This window comes from Aedes albopictus, chromosome 2, assembly GCF_035046485.1.
Source record: "Aedes albopictus strain Foshan chromosome 2, AalbF5, whole genome shotgun sequence".
Taxonomy (NCBI): Eukaryota; Metazoa; Arthropoda; class Insecta; order Diptera; family Culicidae; genus Aedes; species Aedes albopictus.
The window spans coordinates 73745481-73765003 of NC_085137.1; the positions used below are offsets into that span (position 1 = coordinate 73745481).

General features: G+C 38.7%; 2 protein-coding genes and 1 long non-coding RNA gene across 7 annotated transcripts in view; 1 reads left to right on the top strand and 2 right to left on the bottom strand.

The window, feature by feature from the left end:
* Positions 1-19523, bottom strand: part of LOC109427584 (serine-rich adhesin for platelets) — a 539771-nt gene that overhangs the window by 148317 nt on the left and 371931 nt on the right. The window contains exon 4 of one of the 5 annotated variants that reach the window (XR_009997421.1): positions 11078-11205. The exons of the other annotated variants lie outside the window; for them this stretch is intronic. The gene's annotated coding sequence lies outside the window, so the exon portion shown is untranslated. The remainder of the gene's footprint in view (positions 1-11077; positions 11206-19523) is intronic. 5 annotated transcript variants of the gene reach the window in all.
* On the top strand, positions 12896-14560 carry LOC109427590 (uncharacterized). Its single transcript, XM_019703174.4, has 2 exons — positions 12896-14230; positions 14297-14560. The coding sequence occupies exons 1-2, from the start codon at positions 13004-13006 to the stop codon at positions 14489-14491; spliced, it is 1422 nt and encodes a 473-aa protein (XP_019558719.2). The 5' UTR covers positions 12896-13003; the 3' UTR covers positions 14492-14560.
* LOC134288952 (uncharacterized) lies at positions 17164-19343 on the bottom strand. The gene is made up of 3 exons (XR_009998183.1): positions 18283-19343; positions 18153-18220; positions 17164-18098 (listed from the first exon to the last, which is right to left on the bottom strand). It is a non-coding gene; the product is annotated as an uncharacterized LOC134288952 (long non-coding RNA).

A 19523-nucleotide genomic window follows, 5' to 3' on the forward strand; every position in this document is an offset into this window, starting at 1 on the left:
ATTATAAAATAAAGGTATTACAACCTAGGTCATGGGAGGCCCCAACGTATTCTATTTATCTGTTTTCAAAATACATTTCGTTGGCATGAACTGATAATTGATCGACTGTATGGTTTAATTATTAGAATCGAGCCCTGAAGAAGGTCCGATCCAAGGACCGAAACGTCGGCGAAGATTAAGTAGAATCAACGCTTTCATTCAAGACTGCACAGCCGAAAAACAAACTTCGTAATACCAACAGTCGTACCCAACAGTTTAATTACTAGTTTTCGGCTTTATTTTATTAACGACGTTCTATAGTTTCCCAACGTATCGACACTTGGTGCGTGTCTTCCTCAGGGGGAACTAAAATTTTTAATTGAATAGTTGTTTGAATTAAGTGTGTGTTGGAATTGGAATGTTCAGTTTATGTGACTTACAATATTTGTGACGTTATTTGTCTTATGTTTGGTCTAACTATAACTGTCTGTTTGCTTATTTTTTGGTACATGCTGTAAGCTTAAATATGTTTGTTATACAATAGTTACCGTTGAATTTACTTTTGAAAATCTTACACTTTAAATAGACAGACTCAACAGCAGATACGCAGCAGTGTTGCACGACATTAAAAGCAAGAATGAGCGAAATGTATAGTATCAGAGAAGATAGCATATAGGTGAGAGGGACTCAATTATTCCGATAGGGCTCGTTAGCCAGCCCATGAGTTGAGGAAAAGAATGAGCGCAGGTTAGAAAGATTGCGCCATTGCCTGTACAAGATGTGTAGTGAGAAAAGCTGAATACTTTTCGTGTTCCAATAAACATTTAACAAGATTTAGTAGAGATTATGTAATAAATGTAATAAAACTCCCTAGATGGGGCAAAACACCTTCACTACCCTATATATAGAGAAATAGGTGAAAATAGATAAATTCAAAGTAGGAGGAAAAAAGACGGATCAAGGATTATATCTAGGACCTTCTGCATACGATTCATTATAGTAGCCACTAAATAAATAATTAAATTACAAAATAACTTCACAATCGATAAATATAGATAACTAATATATTTAAACTGCATTACCAGGCACAATCACATTATTCTGAAAATTCGCAACTCGAAATCATTCAGGCATCAAAGGATGTGTCATCATAATAATTACCAAGTAACAATATTTTTTCAAAAATCTTGCATTTATTATAATTGTTGTTTTCAAAATTTGTTGTTTCTTGACCCATTCACTGTTTTCTGTGCAGGCATTCACCGTATTTGACCAACAGTGTCTTAAGATTGTCCGCGATATCGGCCGTAGTAGCCCTAACGCACATATCGACCCGATCCTGCGCAAATTTCAACTCCTGGCTGAGGACATCCTTCAGATTGCTCAACTGCTCAACCACCTGCAGAGACAGTACGTCGAAGCTCGAAAAGTACACCGAACTGCACGGTCCATCGGGTCTGAGGCAGCTACCTATCTGCTGGGCACTGATGGCAATGGCGTTGTTTTGCAGCTGCTGCAACATCGGTGACAGAACCGTGTGATATCCGAGGATGGTGGTCGTTTCCGACGAGAGACAAGCGGCCAGTCGACTAACTTGGACCGATGATTGTTTGAGCTTGTCGACGTACTCAACAGGGCAGCTGGATGCAGGGTGCTCTTGTACGGATGTAAGATTGGCGTAGACTACGGTTTTCGTGGTATTGTAAAGAGCATCCGTGGAACATTTCGTTTCTGTATTCAGCAGATCAAAAACATTTTTCTGTAGAGTTTTGAAGCTATTCGAAGCAGACGTGACAAAGTGTGTGGTTGATTTGTTCAGACTGTCTAGGTAGGATGTTAAGGCTGAAATGTTTCCTTTATTGAATGTTTCCGGGGCATTGACGATGGGAGAAAACGATGTTTCTACAGTGGATAACCACGAGTCCAAATTCTGGATTATATTTCTACAGGATGTTTCGGAATGGGTGTTGAATACATTCAGAGCAGCTGCAACCGACTTTTGTGATTCATTTGCTGTGGAGTTAACAGAGGTAACGTGTTTGACAGCTTCAATCTTTCTTCGAATCACAACTGTCATTAGACTGGCCAGGTTATCGACACTTGATTTCATAATAGTTATACGTTTTGTAACAGCGTTCACCATGGCAGGTGTAACGTATACTCCAACATTATCACTTGTGACGGGAGTCGTTAAGCCTTGCGCTTCCTCTACTTTTTTCGCAATCGTTATAACCACTTTGTCTAACTCAGCCTCTTGGCTTTTGATCGTAGTTAAATTAGAAACAATCGCTTGGTGAGTATCGCGATGTTTGATCACATCTGCAACTTTACCTATATCTTCTAAATCCTTCTCCGCTCCGTGGATTACCTCAGAAAACTTGGAAAACAGATTCTTACTGGGTGATTTGTCGTCTCTGACTGCAGTTTGTGTCACACAAAACACTTTCTTCACACTTGCACTGACTCTATCGATCATTACCACCACAGCATCCAGCGCTCCAGATTCATCCAAATCAGGATTAATATTCAAAGATGCCTTTGCTTTTGATAACGGTTCGATCCCCGAACCAATCGCCTTCATTACACCATCTCTCAAATTAGGGACCTCAACATTCAAACCGAAATCCCCCTGGCACGCACCGATGAGAACGACAACGGTTAACAAAACGCCCCCGAACGAGGCAGCCATTGTAGATGGATTGGATGGTAAAACTGTTCCCAGCGTCCAGCACCACAAAACTGTGACCGCGCCCTGAGATGAAGATGCATTTTATACCTTACGTTCTATCCTAGAGATGAGTGGCCAAAGGGCAATAAACCCTTACCAAAAAATGCTTGAAAAAAACCCGTTCTGCATTTCTTTTCTAGTTTTGGATGCTGGGCGTGAATGACCCTTCAGAGCGAGTCGTTTCTATTGCATATGTTTTTCATTTTCTGGAATCAATTTCGAACGTGAATGAGATTCGATGCGTAGAGAAATTCAGGTTTATTGGAAAATGACTTTAAAAATGCTGACAACGAGCGAACAATTCAAATTTCCAAAGTCCTTTGAGGATAAGTTGGGAATTTTCTTGAAAATTCCCTCAATGAATTTAAAATTTAAACTTTTTGGGAAAATAGAATTAATCGTAATTAAGATGAACGCAAAGCAAATATGTATTCAAACTGAAGCTTAGTATCGATGCTTATAATGCAAGGCTACTGAAGCCAAATTAGTTTCGAAACTTTTCGTTATTTTAGCAAAAATGAGTGCAGTCCGCGAGCCGTACCGACTTTTTTACTATACCAAGTCAAAGCCGAACATATGGGGTCCCTATAACCTATAAATGCGTGGGTATTCAGCATGACTATGGTAGGGGTGTGGGGTTCGATTCTTAGTCGGTCTAGGAATGTTTCTTAAAGGAAATTTCCTTGACATCCTTAGGCATATAGTATCTTCGTGCCTGCCACATAATAGGCTACACATAGTACACATACATAATTGTCATTGGCAGAGGAAGCTCTCAGTTAAAAACTGTAAAAGTGCTCATAGAACAGGCTTTGTCCCACAGTGGAGACGGTACGCCAAGAACTTGAAGTAGCTCTGAAAACCTCTGAACGCCTTGTGGTTCACTTGAAAGCCTATAATGCTCTTAAAACTACCGAAAAACTCACTAAATACCTGAAACTCCCTGAAACGACTTAAAACACGTTGAAAAGCCTCTGAAACCACCTGAAAACCCATAAATCGTCCCAAAACTTTTTGAAGACTATAGGAATGAGGGCTGGGCTGAGCAGAGATGGCAGATGATTTTTTGAAAAATCGTTATCACTATTTTAAAAAATCTGTATCCAATACAAAATTTGGTCTTGTACCTACTTTTCGAACCCTCTAAGCAGAATACCCTCTTCGAATAAGTGTAATCAGTTTTATACCTTTTAATTCCGCCCTAATTAGGGCGGAATTTAAAGGTGCGAAATTGATTACACTCATTCGAACAAAATTTGGGAGAAAAATATGTATCTCATACAAAAATAAAATGGCCCATCTAGCTCAAAAATCTGTATTTCAGATAAAACGAAATCTGTACGGAAGCTCAAAAATTTATATAATACAGATAAATCTGTATATATGGCATTCCTGGGGCTGAGACTCCAATTGAAACGATTCGTAACCGCTCTGAAGTTCTTTTGACAACACCTGAATCCCAGAGAATCACTTGAAACTTCCTGAAGCCCTTCATGGTGTTTCGCATGAAATGCCTCTGTAATCTTCCCGAAACTCTAATGATGAAAGTACTCTGAAACCACGCATGACTTAATTTTAATATCTCCCCCTCATCCCCTCTTCCAAAGGAGAACCTTGAAGTCCATTCAGGTAATAAACTGCTTCCATTTAGGAAAAAATTCTATGTGTTCACCTAGTGTAACATTTTTAGAGGAAAATTTAGGCATAAATTATTTGGGGTGTGGGACCACTTTGACTGAAAGTCTTGTATTGGGCAATTTCTTATATAACTTAGTCAATCAATTGATATAAAATATTAAAGTTGTATGCAAAAGTTGGCCAAAATAGGACCCCCTACCGAAATGGTTCCGCACCCTAAACCTTAATAATTATTAGAATTTGCTTAATGCAACGTTCAGACAAAATGTAAGAAAGCCCAACATACACAACTTTTGTGAAGATATCGAGGTCACATTTTTAATATCGTTACCTGTTTTGTGGCGAAGTTGGTAAGCGCACCCTGTCTAGCGAATTGAAACCCACCAGAACTATTGTGATTTTTTTCATTTGCTGCAAAGAGCGAAATGATCTATTGCAAAGTTAACGAAGGAAAAAAAATATAGCGAATATGTTATTTTTTTAATATAACCAAAATTAAGCCAAAACATCAACACCGTGCCAAAACTCAAGATGATAATTATAGTTCACTAAAGTTGTCTCTTTTAGACTTGAATACAGTCCGGATTCGCTGGTTGGGTCACGACTGCGCCCCAATTAGCGAATCGTGTTCGTTCGTTGGGGCAACTGACAACTGATCAAAATGCTCTAGACACACGCAAGTGACGAGAAATACGTCACGAAACACTCACATACTTGCGCAAACGTTCTGTATACAGGAGCTGTGATGCGACGGCGGTCGCATTGAGTGTTAAATAACTCAATTGTTTACCTAGTTCATTATTTAGTAATGTTAAACACTACCAAATTGTTGAACAATTTTTGATAATCTTATCAGGAGTTACATTGATTCTTCTTCACATTTATATGGAAGCCGGTTGTGAAGATATTGCTCCATTATTTAATCATAAACTTTTCTTAACCCTTTATTTTGCAGCACGTTGGAAAACGGTCCGCTGGAAAGACGAAAAAACCCGCAAAACTTTTGCGCAGTGTTGCCCCAAAACAAAAAAAAAACTACCAATAAATGAGATATGATATTTCTCTCAGTTTCTGTACGAAAACAATACAAGAAATTTGTAATATGAGCTTGATGGTGTAGTTGCTACCGCTTCTGATTCATAGCAGAAGCTCCTGGGTTCAATTTCTGGCTCGTCCCCTTCCGCCTACTTTGTCTTTCTGTCTACTTTCTCTATACTCTCTTTTCAACATATACATCTCATGTATAAACGTATGTTCTTAGCCATTGGTAGAACCAGAAACGGATTGAATAAAAAATCGTTTCCCATCCTTCACAGCACAGTGTAATATAACGTTGCCTACAAATATGCAACCAAGCGAACCGTGTCGCTTCAAAGTAATCTTCACACAATCTATCACTTTACGCTTGGCATCCACGCACCAATGCGTGAACCCCTAAGCCAAAAATAAACATTTCCCACCAACACTCCGACATCCGCATCCCAAGTAACAATTTCATTGCTGATTGGTTTTGTTTGTTTTTTATTAGGGTTTTATTACAGCAATAATTAAAACTCGCAGTTTTATGACTGCTTTTATGAAAACCATTGATAAAATGTTTTATAGTATACTTGAAGATATCCATAAAGACAGATTTTAAGAGTAAACAAAACTTTCCGATTTGTAAACCTTCTGGCAATTATTATTACCACAATAAAACTGTTAAAACTCTCAACAGATGGCGATCCGTTCGATTAGTAACGACATCTGTTGGTGGAAAAGCAGTACTACGACATTTCTAGGTTTATTGCGGTCATCATAAAAGTAAACTTGCTTTCGTTTTATTTACGCTGATTATGGTTGTCGCCATATTGAAGAATTAGCTAACGTGAATGGAAAATAGTTAATTTTGCTCAAATTAGCAATGAATTGATAGTTTGCCGCCATTTCCATAACATGCTCACATAAACAAACTCGCTCTGCTGAGTTTTCTTGTGATTCGAGATAGTTTTACTAAATAAACAAATTGATTTATTTCATCCCAAGATGATATTATTCACTATTTTTGAAGCGCATTCATTTTATGATTCTGTCACCCCAATATTCACGGTAAAATTGAATGCGCATAAGCCTACGAACACAATAACAACTGAAATATTACTTTGAAATGACCGCTTCTACTTACGAATGATGTATCGTCCTGAACTTTACGTACCATCGAAGAAGCTTCTCTGCATCTTGAGCTGTCATAGTTGAAAAAAGAAACAACAACAATCGAGAATGAGAAATTTTTCTACTAGGTTTTGAAACGGTTTTATTGCTACTCTTGATTCGGTTTGCAAAACCTCTCCGAGAGTGGTCCACTTAGCCAGAAGATGCTCTTAAAGAGGTTATCAAGAGGTTTTGATGTATAAATCAGTTTTATTGCGAGTTTTATAAAATTGGTCATGAAGATCCCTTGTAGAGCCGAACAAAACTTAAAATGTTACTTGGGATGAGCTTGTGCAGATGCAGTGAAACCCACGGTCTGTTGGCAACAAGTGATTGCAATCATCACTTCCCGCCCCATCCCACATTTATCTGCAATCTGACGTAGCAGGCACTATTGTCGCCTGAAAATATTCGTTTATGGAATTTCAGAGAGTTTCAGGGCCGCTCAAGGGGTGTTACAGGGGTTCTCAGAGGGTTTCATGGGCATTCCATGGAGTTTTAAGGGGTTTCAGACTCAGAGGCGCTCCAGGGTTGTTCCTTGGGGTCTAAGGATGATTCATGGGCACGCCATCATAGGAATTCATTAAGTTGTTGTGAGCATTCCAGGGATGTTCCAGGGGGTCTCAGGTATCAGTATGTCAGCTCTAGAGGCACGTTTTCGTCCATTTGGGAAATTTGTGCCAGCAAGGGAGTCTCAGCGGTTATGGGTGTTTCATGGGGTTTCAGGGAATTTCAAATGCGTTACTGGGGTGTTCTTGGATATTTCAGCAGCGTTTCAGAGCTTTTCAAGAAGCTTTCATTGGATCCCAAGGGCAGTCAGGAGCATTCCAGGGGTTTTCAGGGGGTCCGATTGGCATTTCATGAGCGGTTTACTGGGTTTCACAAGAGACGAACCAGCCAAGGGCTGAAAGTCTCTATAATAAAGACATATCAATCAACTTTGTTTCAGGGACGTTCCATGGTGCTTCAAAGGGTTTCAGGAGCGTTTTGGGGCCTTCAAGGGGTTTCATACGCGTTACATGCGGTTTCGACAGTTCAAAGAAATCTCAACGGCATTGCAGGAGTGTTCCAGGGAGTTTTATGGATTTTGAGGAGCATTCTACCGTGTTTTAGAGACGTTTCAGGAGTGTTTCACTGGATCCCAAAGAGTTTCAGGGGCATTTCAGGGGTGTTCTCGTTCCCGGGGGTTTCATGGGGTTTCAAGGACGTTCTGGGAGGTATAGTCCTGATATTACCTGAAACCCTGATACGCCTTGAAACCGCTTTAAAAATCCCCTGAAACTTCTTTGAATTTCCCTTAAATCCTATCGGAAACTCCTCCGGTACTCTTCTGAAAGACCCTGAAAAACCATGATGTGCCCTGAATTGCCTCTGCAACATTCCCGAAACTCACCTTAGAAGTCCCACTGAGCCCCCTCAAACTTCTCCGAAACTCTCATGAAACATGAAAATGGAAATCTTACAAATTTGTTAAATTACGACTACCGGAAAGCGCCGTTCTACGATCAGAGAAAATCGTCCTAAATTAGATTAGGATGAGCTAGCTTGAGGAGGCGTTCAAAATTTGGGTTCAAGAATTCCGATACAAATGTTCTATTTTCTCTTAGAAAATGGAATTTAAGGGAATTCAAGTTCAATGGGAAGTATAAGAAATGACTGAAGCTAGACGTTTTCGCTATCGTGGAATTATGCACGGAAAACCAAATGATAACAAAAATGTCCGTACTATCGTTCAACAATTGGCGAATTACACAGCGTAACAAAAATTAACTTTTGGTCTGTCTCAAGAGCAAACTTATGTGTCTCTGACAGATTTTGGGCCGCTAAATCCGAATCGGGGCTCAGATTTGCTCCAACACGTCACAATTTTGAGGTATACCTCAATTTATAGGGCAAAATATGCGATTTTGGGCTTTTTTGACTGCAAGCCATTAATCATGGAAATATTTTTTTGAGCAATCAAAAGGTTAATTGGTCAATTAACATCTAAATTAACGACTCATGCAAAATATTTCGTTTTACCAAATCGATTTTGATAGTTTTAAGCGATTTATGTTAGGTACGATATTTCCCATACAAGTCACCCTCCAAAAATTGCATGCAAGTTTTCATACTAACATAAAATGCTTAAATCTATCAAATTTGATTAGGTAAAACGAAATATTTTGCATGAGTCGTTAATTTATATGTTAATTGACCAATTAACCTTTTGATTGCTCAAAAAAAAAAAAAATATTTCCATGCTTAATGGCTTGCAGTCAAAAAAGCCCAAAATTGCATAGTTTGCCCTATAAATTTAGGTATAGCTCAAAATTGTGACGTGTTGGAGCAAATCTGAGCCCGGATTCGGGTTCAGCGGCCCAAAAACCTTTAGAGACTCATGAGTTTGCTCTTGAGACAAAAAAATGTTGCGCTGTGTTATCCTAAGCCATGAATGTTTGAAATTGCATTTCATTTGGTTCATTTAAGGCTGAATAGCAGCCATATTGGATTTGTCGTTGGAACTATCAAAGTGATAAATCTTCGCCACCAAAGCAAATATTTGTATGTATATTGCATCTTTTGCACCGTATTCGACCCCCTGCAAAAAATATGTTGTTCCACCACAATACGTTCCCACCAGTTTTAGCATACATTGATTCGTTTCGCTGCTACAATTTTTCAGCGTCGGTTACACTTTTAGGGTATTGCATGGAATAATCGGTTTGTTTACATGCTACTTCCTTTGGTGTTTGATGTGTGAACAAATATTTTGAATAACTGAACATTTGCACGGTAATCTAAAGAGCAAAGCAAGATGCAATAACACAGCGCAACTTTTGTTTTGTCTGAAGAGCAAACTTATGTGACTCTGACAGATTTTGGTCCGCTGAATCCGAATCCGGGCTCAGATTCGCTCCACCACGTCATAATTTTGAGGTATACCTCAATTTATTGGGCAAAATGTGTGATTTTGGGCTTTTTTTACTACAACAAGCCATTAAGCATGGAAATTACTTTTTAAAGCAATCAAAGTATGAATTGATGAATTAACATCTAAATAAACGATTTATGCCGAACCAATTTGATAGTTTTAAGCAATTAATAGTAGGTACAATATTCTCCATACAAATCAGCCTCCATGCTTGCATGCAAGTTCTGTACCCAACTTAAAATGCTTAAAACTATGAAATTTGATTTGATAAAACGAAATATATGATATAAATCGTTAATTTAGATGTTAATTGACTAATTATAACTTTGATTGCTTTAAAAAATAATTTCCATGCTTAATGGCTTGTAGACAAAAAAGCCCAAAATCACACATTTTATCCTATAAAATGAAGTAAAGCTAAAAGATGATCAAAAGAAACTATATTATTCTTTAAATTCATGCTATAATTAGGTATAAGCAACTATTTCAACGGAAGGGATCCCAACTAACAATTGCCAGCCGCAAACAAGCATGCATGCTGAATTGTTGCTTTATAAAAGTAATTATAGCTGAATTAAAATTATGCTGTACATATTACTGTACAAATGCTAGTTCAATTGAAAAAGAAGCCAATGTTCAACTTTTCGTATTGGTATTAACAATAAATTATAAATTACTTTTAGAGCGTATAATAAGATTTTCATTCGACTCGCAGTAATTCCTTTACAACTATAGTTTAACAAGACTTTTTTCTGCTTCTTGTTAAGTTCATGTACAAATTAGGACATGTATCTGTTTCTGTATAATGTGTTTTTCACAAGTCAAATAAGCGCTTTCGTTTCATCATACTTCGACTCAGAGTACATGATGAAAAAGACGTGTTTTTTACTGAACAACAGCTGAAATAATCTGTTGTTCAGTCGTTAACCATAATGTTGTGCTAATTCACCACTGCTGAATAAGAGTCGAAGTCTGATCATTATTAAACCACGGGAAGTTTATGTTTTGATTTGAGCGCTGCAATTCATCATCTCTAGGATGGCGCAGATAGGAAGGCATGCGGCTGGCAATCGACGAGTCTCGAATTCGAATCTGGATTTAGGTGAATTTATATGTAGTAATTATTTCACAATATTTGTTAACAGCATTAAGTTCCATTCATAAACTCTCGTGGACATTGTAAAATTTTGCATTTTTTTATTTTTAATCTTTTTTGCTAAAGCTGAATAACAGCTTTACTATGTAGTTGTAAAACGATGTAACAACAAACAGTTCAGCTGGTACACAACATTATGCTTTATAGATTCTCCAAATTTGTGTGAACAAAACCCGAACAAAGGTTGTGCCTGAAAATTATCCAAATGTTATTCAACATCATGCTGAATCAATTCGTCGTTAAAGTGCATGTAAAATGAGTGATTGTTAGTTGGGATTTTCAATTTGCTGTAATTTAAAAAAATGAAAAACTAGATTTTTATCAAAAATTCTAAAACTTTTACCTTTAAAATTTTTGAAGCGCGATTAAGAAATCAGTTCGTAATGATATATGAATAATTTTGAAGAACTCAAAAAATAATTTTGTAAACTAGTGTAATTCTGCTTATAGTTTGTTTCGTTCTATGACTTACATTTGCTGAGCTTGCTGGAAGTGGAGTTTTATTCCAGGACCTTAATAGAAAACAGTGTTCATCGAAGTTCCATGCATACCTAGATATATTACAGATTTTGCTGTGGTTTCTTCAGTTGGGTGAAGTACCTGTAAATAAAAGAGAGAAAAAAATCAGTTTAGTGTTGCTTTATTGGTTTACTGCAGTTTGTTGTGTATTATATACAAACAACTTTGGTAGAAACGTTATATTCCAATACGACATACGAATTTTTTGCAAGATATATTGCGCACTAAGATTTTTTGTACGAAATGTTGCAGGTTCCCAAGTAACCACGAAGCCGTATATAAGTGCATCAATTTTGCCTTATATTGATAATTAAAATTGTGAATAAAATGCTGCATTACTTTAAACACCTCATTGAAGCAATATTAAAGTCGAAAAGGGCCCCACTAAAATCAAATTAGTGCCACATATTGCAGCACGCTGACAGCCATTGCTAAAGTAACATAAATGCAAGTGCTGTACATTCGCATTTACACATGCTTGATACGTGCAACACGCAAAACCAAAACAAAAATCTCTTTTTAGCACCGTTTCGTTATCGACGGTACTGATACTCCCCACACACATGAATGCTTTAACCATTATTTTTTTGTCGCCGGGTCGGGAGTCGAACCAGAAGTGTTGAAGACCGCAAGATGAGTTCCATACGTTCTAGCGCCTTGGACCGTTTCTGCTGCAGTGATAACAACAGATATTTCACTAACTAAAAGGAAACTGTTCTTCTGTCTGAATCATTGCAGTAGAGGGCAAAACGACTATGTCATATGTAATAGAATACAATAATTTATCACATTCTTCTAAATTTATGATAAATACATAATGCATTTTAGAAGATATTTAATCAATATAAGAAAATTAAAACCTCTATTAAAACACCCTTCGCACACTGCTCATATGATAATTGTAGTTTCCATCATTATTGGCATGTGATAGCAGCCTACAGAAAAGAGAAAAGCTCATCTCTAAAAAGGTTTTACTGTCGTCGATCGGTGGCTCAAACGGGGATTAAGTTGGTTGGGAGTCGAACCATAAATGTTGAAGACCGCTAGAGTTGACCGTAATGTTGTTCAATCTTCATGTATTTGTTTACCATTAGAGTCAAGCTTTTATAATTGCATTGTTAGAGCAAACTTTGCTAGTTTGTGCACTGCATTTGTTCAGTTTTTGCAGTGTTGAATTATTGAATTATCTTATATCACCTTTTAATGAACCCTTATGTAAAGAAAAATGCAATGCATCATTACATTGATAATGCCAATCTAAAGGATTATTGCATGACAAGTGTGGAATTACTGCATTTCGCATTGCAAAGGTTGATATTCGGTCTAATTCGTGCAATGATATAATGCTTGTGGTTACTTGGGTTGAACATGGCCGAAAAAAGAAACTAAGCGACCGTCCTTGAGCACTTGAGCAGGCCATAACCAAAAAGTTTAAAAATTATCGTTGAAAGCGTGACTGAAGGTAATCTTACCAATTTTACATCTGTTTACCTATGTCACGACGGACAGAAAATAACTGTGAAAGTTCTCATTTAACATCAACCTAAGAAGCACACGTTGTTGAAAGGAGAAGGAGAAGAAGACGACAACTGTTTTATTACGATAGGCAACAAATCAAATTTCTAAAATAGAAAAACGATTGCCTGGAACCAGCGATAGCCGAAAATCAGAAAAATGCAGAACTGGTTTTGTATACCTGCTTGCATCCTAGAGCTGGGACTCCACAACGGGACCCTTTCTTCCCACAACACCGTGAAGCAATCATAATTCTAGAGAATGACCGGTATAAGATGCACACCCGTTCCCCACGTGACCTCAGTCCCATTTGGGAAGCTAGCTAGTTCAGATATCGTTGTTGCATTCCATTCCCGTTATCGCCATGGGTGCAACTGTGGTTGGTGTTTTGTGGATCGTTTTTGGGATATTCTCCGGTGTGTGTCGAGCCGATTTCGGTATCGCCGTTACCATTCCCAATCTTCGAGAAAGCGTTACCAATGCCATCGGAACGGGATTGGCGCGATTGCTGGAGGTTAATTCAACTATTACCGTGGACATCGATTCGGATATGACTGGGAGTCTGGATGCGGTGGTTGCTATTACGAACAGTATCAACTCGAGTGTGTCCAAAATCTACGACGTAACACAGGAAGCAGTTGCCAACAGAAATACGAATTCGGTGATGCTGTTTTCCGGGCTATTTGGAAATATTACAGCGGCAACGTTGGATCTCGTGAGTGCAGCAACAGTGGCACATGCTTTCCAAACGACGGTCAACTCCGAAACTTACAATGCTATTCTCGGAAACGTTACAATCATTCAGGAAGAAGCTTGTGGATTGATTCTGGTGCTATCCGAAATTGCAATAGCGATAGACAATGTTCAACTTTCAACGGTGCCAGTCACTAGCGAAAACGTTTCAGAAATTGTCAAACCATGTATAGTGTCACATCTTGTGAGGCCTCTGCGGAATATAACAGCAGCCGTAGATAATCTGGCAAATATGTTTTCAAACATTATTAGAGAAAAATCAGCAATCATCGAGCAGGTGAGAAGTCTCGATTCGTCATCGAAGGTTGCGTTCCAATCTCTGTCACGGCAGGCTTCATTGTACAGTTCGAGTATATCGAACGCCTTACAAGACACCATAGCTAACGTGAACTCATGGGCGTCAAGTATCGCCGCAGCAGTTGCACCAATCAACGAGTTGTTCGCCACTAGCTTCTCGTTCGCCCCAGACAGTGATACCCTGCGTGACATCACCAGCATCTTTCTCGGCTTACAAACAAATGTCTTGCAAAATTTGGTCAACGAAACACGAATATCCGCTGGAGCCCTGTACAACGTCTCCCGGGATATTGTCTACGCAACGTTCACCAATGGAAGCGAGTTTGTGGGATCCTGCTCCTGGAAGTATTCCTCCCAGTTGATCCAAGCTCCGGTTCAAGTGAACCGTTTGGCGGATTGCCTTGCTGTTGAAACCCAGACCGTACTAAGTTTCAGCCCGATGATGACACCATTGCTGGAACAGCAACAGAAGGATCTTACGTCGATCACTTCGCAGCAGCTGTCGACCTGCACAACTTCCAGTGGAGCTTGCACCGCAGTGGTAGGTTTCACATTTTGTTACCTCAGATGAAATATGATTGATTAGACATGGAATTTATGATTTTAGTACGTCGATGCGTTCGATAAGTTGAACTCCCAGACGCCGATGATGTTGGATGTGGCCCAACGGATCCTCCGGAAGGAAGCGGAAATTATGGTGGGTCGGTTCCGGACGTGCACCGAAGCAACCAGTGCCGATATTGTGGACAACGTGCAAACAATACTGACTGGGTTCGAAAACTGTTTAACGGTGGGACAGTAGGTGCGAATTCTACGAGAACATAATTAAATGTACCAATAAAGAAACCATCATAGTTTGATTTGAATGTAATTAAACAACATAGAGTAGCGTTCACAAATAAAAATTTGATACACGAAATCATTAATATCATATCCAATAATTGAATTTCAACTACCGTCCACGCATTACAAATCTACTTACTTATTTGCAGTTCTGTGCATAAGGATAAGTGGAAAACGTCATCTTGGATGATATTCTTTATCGCCTGTGTGGCCAGTAGTGTGGGACAAATCTCAAATCCTCGCTCCAGTCGACTTTTCTGATTCCACTTAGGTCCCATATGAACTGTACAAAATTTCAGCGCAATTGGTGAAACTATAATTTAGCGCAAGCGGTTCAAAGTTTTCATAGGATTTACTATGGGAAACCTTACACTTTCAGATAAAAAATCCCAGAAGTCCTCCCTTGTGTCCTTAATTCAAATCGATCAACGTTTCTTGTAGGGAAATCATTTATGAAACTTTCCTTCGAAGACCGCAAAACAATCAGATGCATGTGGAAAAAGTTATTGATTTATTACTGATTAATGATCCAACGAACGGCTTTTTGTTTTGTTTTATTAGCAGCACTGTAGCTGCTGCCTTGGCTGCTGCTGTTTCGGGGGGTGGTGATGCCTCCCGCCACCCCATGTAACAACGGCAGCAGCAGTGCTGCTGATAAGACAAAACAAAAAGCCGTTCGCTGGATCACTAATCGGTAATAAATCAATAACTTTTTCCACAAGTATCCAATCGTTTTGCGGTCTTCGAAGGAAAGTTTCATAAATGTTTTTTCTACAAGAAACATTGATCGATTTGAATTAAGGAGATAAAGGGCGACCTCTGGGATTTTTTGTTTGAAAGTGTAACTTTTCCCATAGTAAATCCTATGCAAACTTTGAACCGCTTGCGCTAAATTATAGTTTCACCAATTGCGCTGAAATTTTGTACAGTTCATATGGTACCTAAGTGGAATCAGAAAAGTCGACTGGAGCGAGATTTTATTTTTTCCATATAAGCGTGTCCCATACTAGTGGCCAGGTCTATCATCCATAGAATCCATTTATTTCTTCATTGCAGCCATTACCCGAGCAAAGTCTGACATCAAATGAGTGTAATCAGTTTTGTACCTTTTAATTCCGCCCTATTTTGCTTATCCTTTGACAGATGCGCGTATTTCGACTACCACTTGTAATCATCCTCAGTGTCAGTTATCCGAAGAGGGTTCGAAAAGTCGGTACAAGATCTGACATCAAGTTGAAAACTAATTTTGATGTTGTCATATTGTAAATTATGATAACTCAGGTTGTTGTCGGTTTGGTAGTTTTAACCGTTAAAACATAAAAAAAATGATAGCAGAAAAATGTTCCTGTGACAGTAAGTTGATAATCCTGCTATCAGTGATAGCAAATTGATAATTGTTTTTGATATCATTGCGAAAACAAAAAAATATGAGCTATTATACGTAGTACGCCAAATGCTTTAAAATGCCTCAAAAAATAAAAATTTATAAATAACCCTCCTTGTGCATTAGCGTCAATGTTAACCCAAACTGTGCACTACGTCAGCGAGCTGTTCCCAACGTGATGCATGCGTTAAAATGACAGCAAAACGAAATTTTAATTTCAAATCAAATCCAATCAAGATAAACCGATATCAATATGTGATATCAATTTGCTGCTAATCATACATTAAGTTTAAGATTTGCTATCATTTTGCTGTTGGTATTTGCTCGTGTACCCTTTCGCCTGCCTCTGTTGCGTTCCAGTTGCAAATTTTCTGAAAGAGAGGTGATACAGGGTGTTCGCAACCGCCGCGGATTCTTCTTTCGAACACTTGTTGAAAACTCGTTACTTATCGACGGAAACACTTTTATTAACGCGAACACTGATTTACTTTTATTGCGAAACGAAAAGAGGAGCAGTGATGGAAAACAGTGAGGAATGCAGCTGAGTAGACACAAACGCAAAGCTATCCTACTCGTGAACAACAGAAGCCAGAATATATTCGCACTTCCTTCACTCGTGAGCTAACGAAGCTGGTCGCACTCGTGATTGATTCGCGAAGCAACTCTGAACATTTTTCAATTTCGTGAAAAAACGAATTTACACGGCCGACAGATTAACTTTTCAGGAACTATAAAGCACAAAACACTATTATCTGATGGATAATTACTTGTTTTGCAATTAAAATCGCACTAAAATGCAATTCCCGCATCTCCACTTGTTCTTCGCGAATAAAAATTCATGAGTGTTTTTGTTTTTGTTTTGCTTCATACTCGTGAAGCAAGCGGGTGCGAATAAACTCACACACGGCTTACTCTCGGCACCGTGAGTAAACCGTTTGTTGCTTTTACACTCGCGAGTTGATTCACGATGAGAGTGTTTCCATCTCTGAAGAGGAGTTGTCTCCTCCGCGGCGGTTTATTTGGACTGATTACAAACAGCTGATTCTACCTATCCTCCAACTGCTAATCGCTTATGTATAAGATACATGAAGTTAGAAATATTCTAGAAAAAGGCATAATTATACGATAGCCAACTTTGGGCTGTCATATCACCGGGTTCAACGAAACGAATGCAATGAAATTTTGAGTGTTTATGACTTATACAATAGGCTACAGAAAACTTTTGACTTAACTTCTAATTGTTTGTAACGAATCTGCTCGAGCTTATCACAAACAGCAGCTTAAGCGCCACTTCCCCAACGAGGAAGGCTGCTGATGCTGTTTGGGTCCCGGCTTTGAGACCCTCTTCTAGGGCGAGTTTTAATAGTTGCTCAAACACACCAGCTATTCTTGGCTACCAAATGACGACTCGACTTACCTTTCGAATCCCTCCCGTGTAAACCTCAAAAAACTCTTTGGCCTTTGGCCCCCTCAATTCATAAAATATGGAGCTAAAAGTTACGAAAAAAAAACCGATTTCAAATCACTTCAGTAGAGATTTCAAATCAGCGCAAAATATCGCCTAGCTGTGCCTATGTAGGAACCAGTGCAAGGTTTAAAAATAGCTTTATTGTTCCAATATTCCTTGCACAATCGATCTCCCTAGGCTACCTATCTTAAAGCTACTCTTCTCTCTTCATGCATGCAAGTACTTGCCGGCAGGTTCCAACGACGCGTTGATCGGGGCCCCGACGTGGCTTCACCTCGATGCTCTTCGCTCTCGTGCTCAGGCTCTCCGCGTGACCGAGGGGTGATTCGACCAACGTAGTTGGGTGCAACTTACCACTTTCGTTTGGTTGGATTTGTCCAGCGACCGCAAAGTACTCTCACGACGCGTGTCCAAAGCTCTCTTGCGCCTCGGGATGACGACGCCTAGCACCACTGTAGGGACGTCGGGTGCTGGTCGGTGATCGTTTTGGCTTGACACCGAAATTCAAAATTGAGTCCTCGGCGGATATCGAGCAGTTTGGTTGCGTTCTAGCACTCGGTCGGATTCTGGGATAGAACGACACTGCAGTGAGTACTCACGAGCCACCGCAGCGGCGCATCGGGATACGCCTGGACTAGTTGCACGTGGTCGACGACAGTTGGCGGTTGTCAATGGTCCGAGCCCAAACAAAAACCCCACGTTGTAGGGTTATTCCTATAACGTGTTCATTAGATTTTGGCTTCGCATTAGAATCCGTTGTATGCTTACCTCAAAATTTACCACAGTAAATTAATTACAGCACACAATCAGGTGTGATAACAATCTCGGAAGGCTCACTATAAAACGGTTAAGACTATCGTTAACATAGTATAAACTTTGAAATTTACAAAAGTTTTACCTATTCGATTCTTAATTTGTGTAATCTTCGCACTTCCGGATTAATAACGTTCTCAAATTATCACTATCGAATTCTTAATAACTTCCACTAGCGTCGTATTAACTTTCAGTTAGGCACATCCGCACTGATCGTAGATCAAGACTCAAGTGATGTTCTTCTTTCAGAGGACTCATCGCCCTAGTCATTGTTTAAAACTCTACTGCGCAATAAATTTGAACAAAGAATTTCTATAGGTTTAACGTTCAATAGCAGCTACTAACCCAGCATTCCCTATGCAGAAATTAGAAGCGCAATATGCAAATATCAGGTAGGCGCTCATCATCTTGGAACTCAAGAGAGAGAGAGTGGAGCAAAAAATATTTAAAACTGATTTTACCGAAAACGATCAGAAGCGATCCATCGAGTAAAGAAGAGTGCCTAAGGGTTTGTGCTCATGATAAGCTTTTCGCTCTGTTGGTTCTTTTCCAATGCACAAAACGAGATTGAGAATTAGTCTTGGCAAATAATATTAAAGTGGTGTACAAATTGGAACATGAATTATTATAGCATTACATTCTCGTCCATGCTAACAAAAATAAAAATTTTGAAATTTCTATTTCAAAATTTTTATTATACATAGTTTTTTATATTATTTAAATTAATATATGCTTGGATTCATTTACTTGTATTCTAAAACAAACTTATTCCTACAATTTTGTTCTGTGTCTTAATCTCTTTACAATAAATTCCATTCATAATTCTAATCCAGTATCAAACCTATGTTTTGCCAACTCCCATATATTTTTGCTAACCTACTTCTAACTAACTAAGACTCCAATTAACTCCAAAAATATTTGGAAACTTCACTTAATCCTACCAACCAAAATAACCGACTGACTCCAAAAATATTTGGAAATATTTTTTTTTTCTTTTCATAACTTATTATAACCTCAGAGAAATCTGAGAATTCTACCAATTACTGGGCAGTTAGCAAAACATTTCAACCCAAAATTCTATTCATACATTCCTTATTTGAACCTATAAAAACGAACAAACGCTTAAGCGACGGTACCGTCATGGTAGCCGTTACTGAAAACTACCTACCGGTAATCGAAACTACAAAACATCGCACTGTCAATAAACTGTCATTAAATGGATGGGTATATGAACAATGGATTTGTTAACAAAAAGATCTACGGCAAAGCTAGAATGAAGGATTGGTAAAAAGTCAGGCATGTGATAGCAACTAATGGTGATTTTAT

Coding starts and splice junctions, on each gene's coding strand:
- LOC109427590 (XM_019703174.4), top strand. CDS start 13,004: ATGGGTGCAACTGTGGTTGGTGTTTTGTGGATCGTTTTTGGGATATTC. Junction 14,231..14,296: donor GTGGAGCTTGCACCGCAGTG/GTAGGTTTCACA, acceptor TTATGATTTTAG/TACGTCGATGCGTTCGATAA.